Here is a 13468-nt window from a genome sequence, read left to right as displayed (position 1 = left end):
AGGCTAGGCAAAGGGAGTTAAATGACTTGCCCAGGGTCACAAAGCTAGTTATCAGAAGCCATTTTAAAATCCAGAACCCCTCTCTAGACCTTAACTCTCAATCCACTGAGTCAACTAGCTGCTCCCCCAAAAATAATTCTTCAAAGTTCTCATTTCTTTTCCCCTTTTCCCAAAGTAAGTTGTTACATGAATGGAAGGGAAAGCAAAAGTAACACAAGCAATCATTATAATGTTGCAGATTAGCTAAAATATGTTGATGTTCTGAAGGGAAATTAGGAAAAAATCCTTTAAAATTGATTAATTAGGCTCTCTTGTGGTATTCTTTTGTTGTTAAACCTAATTTTTTTATTATTTTAAAACAAACTTGTTTTAACTGTACTTGACAACGAATCTCAATAAATTATTATTGATCATATGTTTGAATTTCCTAGCCAGAAAGTATTCCCTCCCCCACTTTCCTATAACACAGTGTGGATCTCTCCTTTGCCCCCACCATTATTTACTTTGTGTGTGTGTATACACACTTATTAAATGGTGGTTTTCTTCCAGCATATAAGCCCCTCCCTGCCATTTTTCTTCTTTGCATTCCCACTGCCTAGCATAGTGCCTTACCTATACATAGTAGGTGTTAAGTAAATAGCTGTTGAAATGAATCTATTTGTTTGTTTGAAGATAAATAGACTTATTTATTTTCGTAGCATATTTAACCATATTTCTTGGCAGCATGACATTCTTTCACATAAATGAATGCATATTTAAAATATATATAGAGAAGAAATTGACCTGAAATAGATCATCTTTCATAATAATTAACAAATTAATCCAGAATTCTAGGTGTGGTTTTATTTTATAGATAATTATTATTAGCTTTAAACAAGACTTTTAGTTATACATTTAGATATGTAAGTATTAGCTGTTCAACAAAGATTTGTAAAATGCTTACAACGTATAGGCCACTTGCCAAGCACCAGAAATATAAAGAAGATAAAAGTTGTATAGTTCCTGAATTCAAGGAGTTGGCAATGCAATATCAAGAAAATACAAGAGGTTTTCAGTTCAAAAAAATGATCACATATTCACTAGTCATTTTGTTGATTGCAAAGAAGTTGGCATAGAAATAGCCAAAGATGAGATTTAAGAGTAAAGGTGAAAAGGTCCCTATTCAATGAAATGTGTTAACTTTTTCTTCCTAAGGACAGTTGTTTTTTTTTTAAAAATGAATCCTCTATATCAAGATATAATGAATTTTTAGTAAATAATTTAATGGGGAAATCAATAGCACATTTTAAAATTCACATTAATGCCTTAATGATTTTTTTTACTCTATTTTATACATATACCTACGAGGAATATAAGTTCCAAAAATGTTTCTGGATTGAGATAAAAAACATTGTATGTCTTCATCATTATTAGCACATATTTATTGAGTGACTAGTATGTTAAGATATTTTAGTGAACTCTGAGAGAAATACCAATTAAAAAAATTTTTTTAAACCCATACCTTCTGTCTTGGAATCAATACCGTGTATTGGCTCTAAGGCAAAAGAGCAGTAAGGGCTAGGCAATGGGGGTTAAGTGACTTTCCCAAGTGACTTGTCACACAGCTGGGAAGTGTCTGAGGCAAGATTTGAACCCAGGACCTCCCGTTTCTGGGCCTGGCTCTCAATCCACTGAGCTACCCAACTGCCCCCACCAATTAAAATTTAATCTTTACTTCAATGAGCTTACATGGAATAGAGAAAAAATTTTAAAGTATGTGCGTGTTTGTATACACACTGGAATGCACACTAATATTGTAAATGCTAAATGATATAGACAACAAATGCTACAGGAATTAGTTGATGGAAGAGAAGTAACACGTTGGGTTAGAGGGAGCAGAGAACTTTTTATGGAATAACTGAACACTTGAATTGGGCTTGAAAGGATGGGTAGGACTTTTCTGGAGAGTAAAGATAGCATTTCTGGTAGGGATAGTAGTGAAGGCAAAAACCTGGAAGTAAAAAGGAATAGGTTATATATAGGACTAGTAAAACTAATCTGACTAGAGTAGAATATTTTTTTAAGGGGATCCTGAATAATAAGGTTTAGATTATTTGATTGTGACCAAATTGTGGAAGAGCCTGAATGCCGGAATAGGAAATTTGGACCAGGAAATTTGGTCTTTATCTTTGCTCTCTTACACACATATATAATTGCCAAATGAGGAAGTATCCTTTACTGTATATTCATTTAAGAGAGATTTTGGAAAAAGGCAATTCTGAGATACCCAGACTATGTAGAGGAACTTAGATTTGTTCCTTACAAATAGAAATTTTGGTAATTCTAAAATATCTAGATCTTTTAAATCCACATTGATATAAATATCAAGAAGAAAACATGAAAGTAGTAGCATTCCTATTTTTTTCATTAGGCAACCCTGGACTATGGAATGTATTCTCGAGAAGAAGAGTTATTAAGAGAAAGAAAACGTATTGGAACAATTGGAATTGCTTCTTATGATTATCACCACGAAAGTGGAACATTTTTGTTCCAAGCTGGTAGTGGAATATACCATGTAAAAGATGGAGGCCCACATGGATTTACTGTAAGTTCGAATGTGCCAATTGCTAAAGCTTTGAGCTCTGGGGGTTTTGTTGTTTTTAGCTCTGAGGGATTTAAGAAAATAGTTTCCTTATCAATTCCTTTTTAATTATTTTTCCAAAATGCAGTGAAATATTATTTTTTTTAAATCCTTTTTTGCTGTCAACAAGAAATTCAGATACATTAGTACTTCAAGTGTCCATGAAAACAAATAGGAAGAATATTGTTATTTGTTTTACACATTTATGAATTAGCATAAGAAATCTTTCCTGGGAAAAAATATAGTTATTCTGTTGGGAAAACTATTTGTTGTCTACAATGTACTATTTTTAGTCTGTTTATTCTAGGTACTTGGGGAAATATAAAAATAAATAAGATACCAAAGAGATACAACCTGATATAAGATAAGAGATGCACGCAGAAAAATAGAATGAAAGCTAAAATATGAGGGCATAAGAATAGTTAGAAAGCTTTGAGATCAATTCCATTTATTAAACATCTAGGACAGGCAAGATACCAGGTTGGGAACTAGGGATACATATAAATAAAACAGACCTTGCCTTTTGCTGGAGGATTATAGCATGTAGATAAATAAATGCAAGTTAATTTGAAGAGAGAAGAGCATTAACAACTGTGGAAATCAGAAAAGGAGCTGACATTTGTTCATACTGCTATGTTGATCTAGTGAAAATTTTAATTTTTGTTTTAAATATTTCTCATAACTAAATAGTTTTAATGTAAAACATATTTTTTACTGAATGTCATCTACCTCTTAAATGTATAATATCCTATTTTTAAAAATGAAAACTATCCATACTGTGAAAAATATATATATTATATTAAATGACAAAAAGACCTTTAAAATCTGATTATTTAAACATCAATAAATTTTCATTGAATAAAATCTAACCTTTTATTAGTCCCCTTCTTCTCTTTCTACTTAATCTCCCCAGACAATTTCCCTTTATCCTGTAGTTTCAACTATTACTTATAAACACATCATTCTAAAACTTTTATATCCAGTCCTGACCTCTTCCAACCTTCAGACCCATCTTCTAATTGCCTTTGTCTCTGAATCCCCAGCACAGTGAATGGGATGTGGTAGTCACCTTAAATGCTTGTTGATTATCTACTAAACATCATTTGATACTTGGGGAACCATTCAAGATGAACTATTAGAGATTTTTGAGAGCTGAGGTGCTATAATCAGACCTGTGTGCCAGAAAGTCTGGTTTGGTAATAATATGTAGGTTGGATTAGAAGGGAAAGAGAATCAAGATCTGGAGACAGTTTAGTAGACCAATGCAGTAATTCAGGCATGGGGGAAAAAAAGAGAGAGATGAACATGAGTGAGATTACAGAGGAAGAACTGATAGGTTTGGCTGCTGAATTGAAGTAAAGGGAAAGGGGAGGATCAAAAAGTAAATCTAATGAGAAATGCTGTCCACCTTCAGAGAAAGAACTGATGGAATATCAATGCAGAGTGAAGAATACTTTGATTATTTTTCTTGTTTTTTTTGGTCTGTTTTTCTTTCACAACATGGCTAATATAGAAATATGCTTTGCATGACTGCATATGTATGATCTATATCAAATTGATTGCCTTCTTAATGAGGAGAGAAGGGAGGAAAAGAAGAGAGAGGGAGAGAGAATTTGGGACTAAAAAGTTTTTTTTAGAAACATAAAAATTGTTTTCTACATGTAATAAGGAAAAAATAAGATATTTCATTAAAAAAGAGAACTCTAATATTGTAAAGCATGAAGGGACCAAAAGAATGGTGGTGCTATTGATAGAAAGGGGGGGGGGGATCCTTTAAATCATGACTATTTCTCATATTGCCACTATGCTACTACAATCTATTCATCATATTGTTTCTTTAGTACTGGCTTAGATGCAAACTGTATATTAATACTATCATCCTCCTGAAATTTGGTTCTATTTTTATTATCCTTGTACTTCCCCAAGTTCATTTCAAGTCTGATTAGCCCAGCTCCTAACTCACTTCATAGTGTTCCCATAGAACTCCTAAACTATTCTCAAGTCTTGACAATTCTTGACTCATCTCCTAGAAATTTTCGTCCAGTATTTCTTCCACTTTTACCTCCCAGGGGACTACATCCATAGCAGAATGGATGTCATTATTTTCATTCACTGGGAATAAAGGGCCAAGAAAAGGGAGTAGCATAGGCTTCTTGCTTCTCACCAACATTCTAGATCAGTGATGGTGAACCTTTTAGAGACCATGTACCTTGCCTCACCCCCCAGAGACTGTGTTCTGTGCCCTGTCCCACTACTGAGTGCCAGGTGCCCCCCCCTTACCCCACACAGGGGAGGGAAAAAGCATTCCCATTGGGCTGCTAGGCAGAGGGGTGGTTGATGGGGAAAAAAATGTCATCAGGCACGGTGGAGAGAGGGAAGGGAGCAACTCTGCCCAAGTCCCTCTGCCTTTTTAGTAATGAACTTGGGGGGGGGCAACATGTGTGCCCACAGAGGGTTCTCTGTGTGCTATATTTGGTACCCATACCATAGGTTCGCCATCAATGTAGATAATTCTTCTACATCATTCTTTCTTCTTTTGAGATCCTCTTTTTAATCTTCTTATAGTACCTTCTCCATATCCTTGTTTCTTTCTTCTTCTAACCTCTAGTTTCCCCTTCAAATTTCACCATGTCTTTTTACCTGATTCAAAGCTTTAATTTCCATTCCATCTCCACCGTAATCCACAAGGATTTAATCTTTCATATTAACATCTAGAGCAGCGGTTCAAAACTTCTCAATTTGTAGCAATGAGAATACATAATGCATATCAGGTATTTACATTCCGAATCATAACTGTAGCAAAATTACAGTTTTGAAGTAGCCACCAAAATAATTTTTTGGTTTGGGGTCACTGCAACATGAGGAACTGTATTGTGGGGTCACAGCATTAGAAAGGTTGAGAACCACTGATCTAGAGCATCCTGACCACATCACTCCCTGATCTCCCACTTCCCTCCCCCCACCAAAGCTCTCCTTTCCTACTCCATTTCTGCCACCCTCATACAAGCATGCCTCAGACCTTAAAGCTTCATATACATTCACCAAAGGGTTGTTCTGAGGAAATTACTTTGCAGACTGCAATGTGCTAAACAAGCATGAGTTATCTTAAAATCTAGTCTTTCCACAATCTCCTGTCCTTTATATGTCACTCTTTATTATGTATATCAAATCCTCTTTTTTTCTTCTATTCTTTTCTATTTCTATTACAAATTTATGTAGTAAATGTAGCTAGTCCTTCGCTGATACTCAGTAATCTGGTCTACTCATCTTTTGCTTGTAGTTTTTTCCTTTCTCTCTAAGCCCCTAGTTGTAACTCCTTCCCCTCCCCACAGTTAGTGTGAATGACTTAGCTTTTTCATTGAGAAGACTGAGGCCATCCATAGGGAGTGCCTTCAACTCTTCTTCCTTATCCAAAATTTAGCAGCAACAGTTGCATCACCTGTTGTATCCTTCCTTCTAGTCACATAGGTTATCTTCTTAATCCTGTCTCTTCTACTTCTTACACATCCTTGCTTCAGCAACCATTCCCTTTCCAATGACTCCTTCCCTAATGTCTACAACTGTTCTCAAATTTGCCTAGCAAAAAATAAAGGTTTAGAAAAAACTTGATAATTTAAACTATGAAGGTGGCACAGTTGATAGAGTGCTGTACTTATAGTCAGGAAGACTTGAGTTCAGATATGGCTTCAGAACTTACTGGCTGAATGACTTTGGGCAAGTCACTTACCCTGTCTCCTTCAGTTTCCTCAACTGTAAAATGATCATAATAACAGCACCTAAATTCCCAGGGTTGTTGTAAGGTTGAAATAGGATAATATTTGTAAAGTGTTTTGCAAAACTTAAAGCTCTATATAAATTCCAGCTATTACTAAGTTATAGTATTTATAGACCTTATTTCTCTTTTACCTATTATTGCCAAACTTAAAACAAAAACTCTGTCTTTGATGCTTCTACTTTCTTACTACCTATTCTCTTTTCAACTCTTTATAATCTGGCTACTTCCTTTACCACTGTACTTGAACTGTCCTTTTAAAGGACATTTTCCCAAATCTAACACTATCTAAGATAGTTGTGTGGAATTTATCATGTAAAAGACAGGAGTTTTTATGTAGTCTTCTTTCTCCTTGACAACTCTGTGGCATTTGAGACTACTTCTTGATACTTTGTCCTCCCTTGACTTCAAAGGTGCCATATTCTCTTGGTTCTCCTTTTACTTCTATGAATTCTTTTACTAGCTCATCTTCTTTCCCATCCCTTAATCTGGGTGTTCTTTCTCCAAGGTTCTGCCCTTGAGACCTTTCCTTTTTCACACATCCTACCTTGACAGTATCACTTTCTCCTCTCACTTTAAGTACTATCACTATCCAGGTAACATATATATTTATATTTTTAGCTCTGAACTCTAGGCCTAAATTTGCAACTGCATATAGACCTTCTCTAACTATCCCACCAATACTTCAAATTCAACATATTCAAAACTGAGTCTCCTAAAATTGATTCTTTCATCTGACTTAATTAATTTTGTCTATGACTTCAGAAATCATTGTCTTCAAATAGGTTTTTCTACTTCCATTATTTCTCTCCTTCAGTCATTCCTTCATAATGTTTCTAGATATATCCTTCATACTTTATACTTTTGTATATATCCGATCATGTCCCTTTTCCTCAGAAATGGAAGTGGTACCTTCTTGAATTAATGAGGAAAGTTTAAATTCTTTTGCCCAATATCCAAGGCATTTGACATTTTGGTTACACTAGACCTTTCCAGCCTGATTTCATATTATTACACTATCCTCTAACCAAACTGAAGTAATCTTGGTCTCCTGACTATACTCTTTGTTTTCTACCTCTAGTTTTTTACTCATACTGTTCCTTTAGGCTTGAATGTCCTATCTCTCCTTCAGCTGTTGGGTTCTTGTCCATTCCTTAAAACTACTTCAAATGCTATTACCCTGAAGAAAGCCTTCCCTGATTTTCCAATTGGTAATAATAACCCTTGAGCACCTATTCATTTTTTTTTTAAATCACTCGGGTATACTTATCACATATTGTTATATATTATATTTATATCTGTATATACTATATCTCCTGTTTAGACTATAAGCTTCATAAAGGTAAAGCCTTATCTAAATTTTTGTAGTCTTTCCTTTGACTTCTTATATTTAGAATGGCATTCTGCACATGGCTACAAAAGTGTTTGTTAAATTAAATTCAAATGAAATTGAATTTTTAGAAGTTAGGTAAAGGAACATGTTTTTGGAGTTCTGATGAGTTCTGTTGCATATGTTTAATAGGTAAATGTCAAATGATTTTAAAAGATATTGGCTTAGTCAAAATTAGAAGCATTTATCTTTCAAACTTCTTAAAATTTTTATTATTATTCTTATCAAATTTTATTATTGGTATAATAATTTTATTTAGTAATTGGATTGATTCTCTATGTAATTATATAATTAATCTTTTTTAACTATTTTGCAATAATTCTGTTTTTGTTATGTATTAGTGAACAAACATTTTTTGGTTGTTTACTTTTTAATGTTGAATAAAGATTAATCAATGACTAGTCAAGTATACTTCATATTTAGCTTTACAGTTTACTTCATGTAGAGTTTTACTTTACAATAATAAAATTTGTAGTATAGAATTGGTCTAAGAAGTCTTTCCTGTTTGGTGAAATTAAAACTAAGGATTCTATTAATACCTCTAGCTCTGCTGCTCAAAAAACATTTTTTTCTTTGCAAGTTCAGGAATTAAAATAGAAGAATACCATAGGAGACTTTATATCTGAGTTATCCCACTTAACATTTTACATAAAGATATCCTTCATCTCATAGTTAGGGTAGAATCAAATGAAATGTCTATATATTGGCCTGCCTTTTGCCCACAAAGATTTAAGAATATCTTATGTTTGCTTTTCTAGCAACAACCCTTAAGACCCAATTTAGTGGAGACCAGTTGCCCCAACATAAGGATGGATCCAAAACTGTGCCCTGCTGATCCAAACTGGATTGCTTTCATCCATAGCAATGACATCTGGATAGCGAACATTGTAACTAGGGAAGAAAGGAGGCTCACCTATGTGCACAATGGTAATGCGCATCTAGTAGACTACATTGTTGGGAAGTATTTTTAAAATCCAGTTTGTTCTTATATTTGGAAGTGGGAATGTCCTTAAATATGAAGGAAAGCTGGGTGGTGCCACTGTGTAATAATGTTCATTATCACCTTTTCAGGCATTCAAAGATAGCTCTGATGAGACTGGGCATGCCATCAGGCAAAGAACTGCCCAAATTGCTATAATACAAATTTCATTAAAATAATCAGTAAAGTAACAAATTTTATTAAAGTAAGAAATTAATTTTTTATATTTCTCTTGCCTGACTTTTAGAAACTAATTTTTAAAACTTATGTTTTTAATTCTGATAATTTCTATTCAATTTTAGGAAAGAACTCTTTATTTTATTTTAAGATTTTTATAAAATAAAGACTTTTTTTGTTTTTAAAACCAAAAGCATTATATAAGTTCTTGATAAATATAAAATTATTGCATATTAAAGACCTTCAGTATATTATTCACTATATTAAATATTTTACAGAGGAGTTTTAGTTCAAGTGAAAGAAGATAAAAGTAATATTTCTTTTTTATAATTGTAACATTCTAAACAGTAATTAAAAAACAAATATTTTTTAAAAAGAATAGTAATAAAATCTAATTTTTATTTTTTAATAAAATCCAATTTGTATATTTTGTTACTTTAAAATATAGGTTAACTTTAAGGGAATCATATAAAAATTTTCCAGCTTGCTTTCACGTTCTCTTCTGATTTCTTTTTTCTATTTTTTATTATTTTGCATTTTTTGCTATTATTTGCACAGTTATATTTAATTTATGTGTTGTTCTGATTTTTCATACTATATAATTTCATGTCTTTCCATTTTTTTTATTCTTTGCCATTTTTATTTTCTAGTAATATTCCATTAAACTTCTATTTTCTACTTTATTCAGCCATTCAATCATTGGCTTATATGGACTATTTTGTTGCTTTTTTTTGTACTGAGTGTACATTTCCTCCCTTTTTTACTGTTATCTTTAAGGTGAAGTCCTAGTAGTAGTGGAAATAGTGGGTCAAAGGATATGTTTGTTTTTGTAACTCTTTTAAATCTTGCCATATTATTTTAGAAGAGGATTATGCCATTAATAGCTCTATCAGCTTTGTAATAGTATTTATGTTTCTCCACATCAATGCCAGTCTTGAAGTTTATAATTTTAAATTATTTTTGTCAATTTAATAGCTATTAAGTTGGAGCTTAGTTTTCACTTATATTTTTAGTAAGTTTAACAATTTTTCAATAGGTTATTGACAATTTTTTTGAATTGGGTTTGTATATTCTTCCATCAAGAACAATTAATATCTTTTGACCATTTATCCATTAAGAATGGACTCTCCTTCTATAAATTTTTACCAGTGTCATAAAGATTTTAGATGGCAAATTTTTATCTTGATACATTTTTACAGATAATTTTTCTTCATTCTGTTTATTTTGGATATATTGGTTTTGTTCAGCATTTATTTTTATACAATCAAATCTATCCATTTTATCTCATATCCCTTATATTTCTTCAGTAGATAAGATTTTTTCCTCTCCCTAATTGCAATAAATATATCATTACATTTTCTTTTTTTTTAAATTATTTACATTTGAATAATTTGTTTCTTCCCCCTTGAATAGATTACTCAAGGCCAAGCTACATTATGAAGAAAAGAAAATTTTATGTATTTTTTTTTTGTTTTCTTGGCTTTTTGTTCATAAGATCAATTTTTAAAGGGTATTTGCTTTGATTTTCCTTGTGGGGGGGAGGGTGGTCTGGATCTGTGATTTCATTAGTGTAAGAAACTCGTGGTGTGTAAATTCTCTGCATCCATGCAGATTGGTAACTTGTCTGCAATTTACAGTCTTAGAGAGTTGCCTGGGTCCTTGATAGGGTTAAATAACTTGCCCAGAATCATAAAGCTTGATGTGTGTTGGGGGCATAACTTGAACCCAAGTATAGCCAACTGCCTGGTGAGCAGTCTTTTCATTGGGTAATAACACAGTCTTGCTATTTTGCACAAGAAATTCTAATAAATAATATTATAATAAATATGTCAGAAGTCTGACATACTATGAAACCATCCTTAAGTAAATATCTAAGTGGCAAGACCTCTCTGATCAAAGTAGAAGGCTTCTTATTTAAATAGTTAGCCTTAGGAATAGAAACACCATTCAACTAAGAGTCAAGAAACGGATTCTAATCCCAATTCTGTCATTTTCTGTGTGACCTTAGATAAGGTGCTAAACTTCTTATTGTTTCCTCATCTGTCAAATGAGAATAATGTCTTCCTCACCTACTTCATAAGAATATTGTGATGATCAGAGGCGATAAAATAATTGAAAGCTTTTTAAAAAGAAAAATCTTAAAATCCTACACAAGTATAAGGTATTATTATGTTTCTTTAGTTTTTACATTGTTCATTCTTCACTATGGACATAGGTCTTTAGTTAGCTATAATATAGATACAATAATGTGTTTTTGAAGTATTGAGTATTAATAGATACTATTAATATATTGCTAGTAATTATGTTTTATTATTTGCATAATGTTTTGCTTTGGAAATGTATCACCCTAGTCTAGTTCATCAGGATGAGTTTTCTAGCCAACGTATATTTTATGGGGCCCTTATTATATGTCTAGACCTCTGGAAGATCCCAAGAAGTGGAAGTCACCATTCATGTCCTTCATAGTTTGTCATATTATTGGGGAGAAAGGCCCAAGACATACAAAACAGTTTCTGGAGCATTATATGACTCTGAAGAAACAAGTTGTCATAGTAGAAAATTCACTGATCCAAAAATCAGAGTCTAGATTATAGTCCACATGGTGCCAATGATTTATTTGTGTGACCTTGGACAAATTACTTAACCTCACCCTAACCTCAGATTGTTCATTTTGAAATTGAGATAAAATGTCATACTATCACACAATGTTATTATTATATGGATAATGTTCTCATTACCATATGTGAAGTCACTTAAAAAAGTGTGAAGTGCTTTAAATGTACAAGTGTTTATCACATAATCAAGTGCTACTATTATATGCATCAGGCTCTTAATTGCAATGGGAGTTTTAAAAAACTACAAGCTGGAGTGGTGAGAACAGGCTATATGAAGGAGGTAAGATTTGAGGTAGACACTGAGAAATATTTAAGATTTAGATAAGGTAAGAGAGGTGAAGGTATTCTTGGTATAAGGGGCAGCATGGATAAAAATATGGAAGTAGGAATAAACATGATGTACAATGAGGAGACTGCTTTCATTGGATAAGACTTCATATTGAGAAAGAGTAGAAAAGTTAGGAGATCAAGAATATCAATCTATGTGGAATGACAGACCAATCCAGATTTGAGATAAGCTCTTGGATAGGTTAATAACAATAGAAATGGGATAAATTTGTTTATGAGAGTGAACTGATAGGTCTTAGTTTTGAATTACAAGGGATGAGACTAGTGGTTAATAAATGGAGACCAATCCCAATTTATGTAAGAAGAAGAAGACAGGAATAAATATGTCCAAAAGTGAATATTTGGATTTTTGGATTCTTGTTTCTCCTCCTTCCCCTTGAAGTAATAGGGTAACTTTTCAGGATCTATTCAGTAAATATTAATTGATGTGGCTGTTGATGATATGCCAATGGATTATAGTGGCCTAATGGGAAGTCTTGGACTTGCTAATTTATTCATTGAAGTCATTAAATTGCCTGGAGTAGACATTTTAATTTTGACCTCTATGATGGCTCGAGAAAAAACTGATTTTACCAGTAAAGATTTTTTGCATTTGTTTACAGTATATCACCAGTAGTCTATTAGATACTTGGTTACAATTCTAACAATCAAGTTTTATTCAGTGTTTCTGTAAATAACATTTGTTGAATATCTGTAATTTAAAGTCCTCTGACTAGGCGGTTTGCAGGAATACAATGAAATTATAAGACATATTCCCTTCCCTTAGAGAACTTACTGTTCTCTTAAGGAGGTAGGAAAAAAATGAACTCAATAAGCATTTATTAAGGCACCTACTGTGTTCTAGGCACTATGGATGTATACAAAGACAAAAATATGAAACAAATCTCCCTGCTCTCAGAGTCAGAGTTGAAGGGAGAGGGAGAAGAGAACAACATGTACACATACAAGCATATATAGCACAAACAAATGCAGAATAAATAGATGTAGTTAAATATAAAATAAAGAGGGATGGAACTAATAGCATAGGATGTTAGTAAACACATCCTATTCAAAGGTGGTACCTGAGCTGTGTCTTGAAGGATAATAGGTATTCTATGAGGTAAAGGTGAGTAGGGAATGCATCCCAGGTATGGGAATGATCAGTACAAGCATAAGAGCTCTGGAAGAACAGAGAGAGGGACAATTTGGCTCAACAACAGAGTATGAGAAGAAGAATAGTATATATAATGAATGACTCTGGAAACACACGTTGAAACCTACTTCCTCAACTTAGAGACTTTGTGAGCTTGAGATGTCATTTAATTTCCCTGAGATTCAATTTTCTCAATACCAAATGCAGATATTTTATTATCTATTTCATAGGATTGTTACAAGGAAAGAGCCTTTAACCTTAAAGTGCTCTGTAAGTCTCAATGGCAATTATTATTATTTCTATGTATACTATAGTGTTCACCATGAAGATTATCTATGTTCTTATATAAATATTAGTAAAAGAAAAATGCAGAATAAAATAGTTATACTGCTTTCTGGCTTCAGAAATTCAAGGCTACCTGTGATGATGATGCCT

At 32.9% G+C, this 13468-nt stretch overlaps 1 protein-coding gene across 3 annotated transcripts in view; it reads left to right on the top strand.

Annotated features, from left to right (window-relative positions):
• DPP8 (dipeptidyl peptidase 8) overlaps positions 1 to 13468 on the top strand; it is an 87690-nt gene that overhangs the window by 10193 nt on the left and 64029 nt on the right. For all 3 annotated transcript variants that reach the window (XM_007479590.3, XM_056808599.1, XM_056808601.1), the window contains exons 4-5: positions 2411 to 2584; positions 8541 to 8709. In XM_007479590.3, coding sequence (XP_007479652.1) covers positions 2411 to 2584; positions 8541 to 8709 — 343 coding nt within the window. The remainder of the gene's footprint in view (positions 1 to 2410; positions 2585 to 8540; positions 8710 to 13468) is intronic.

Source organism: Monodelphis domestica, chromosome 1, assembly GCF_027887165.1.
Source record: "Monodelphis domestica isolate mMonDom1 chromosome 1, mMonDom1.pri, whole genome shotgun sequence".
NCBI classification, from domain to species: domain Eukaryota; kingdom Metazoa; phylum Chordata; class Mammalia; order Didelphimorphia; family Didelphidae; genus Monodelphis; species Monodelphis domestica.
The sequence above is the reverse complement of the archived record's forward strand: the minus strand, read 5'-3'. Positions and strand labels throughout refer to the sequence as shown.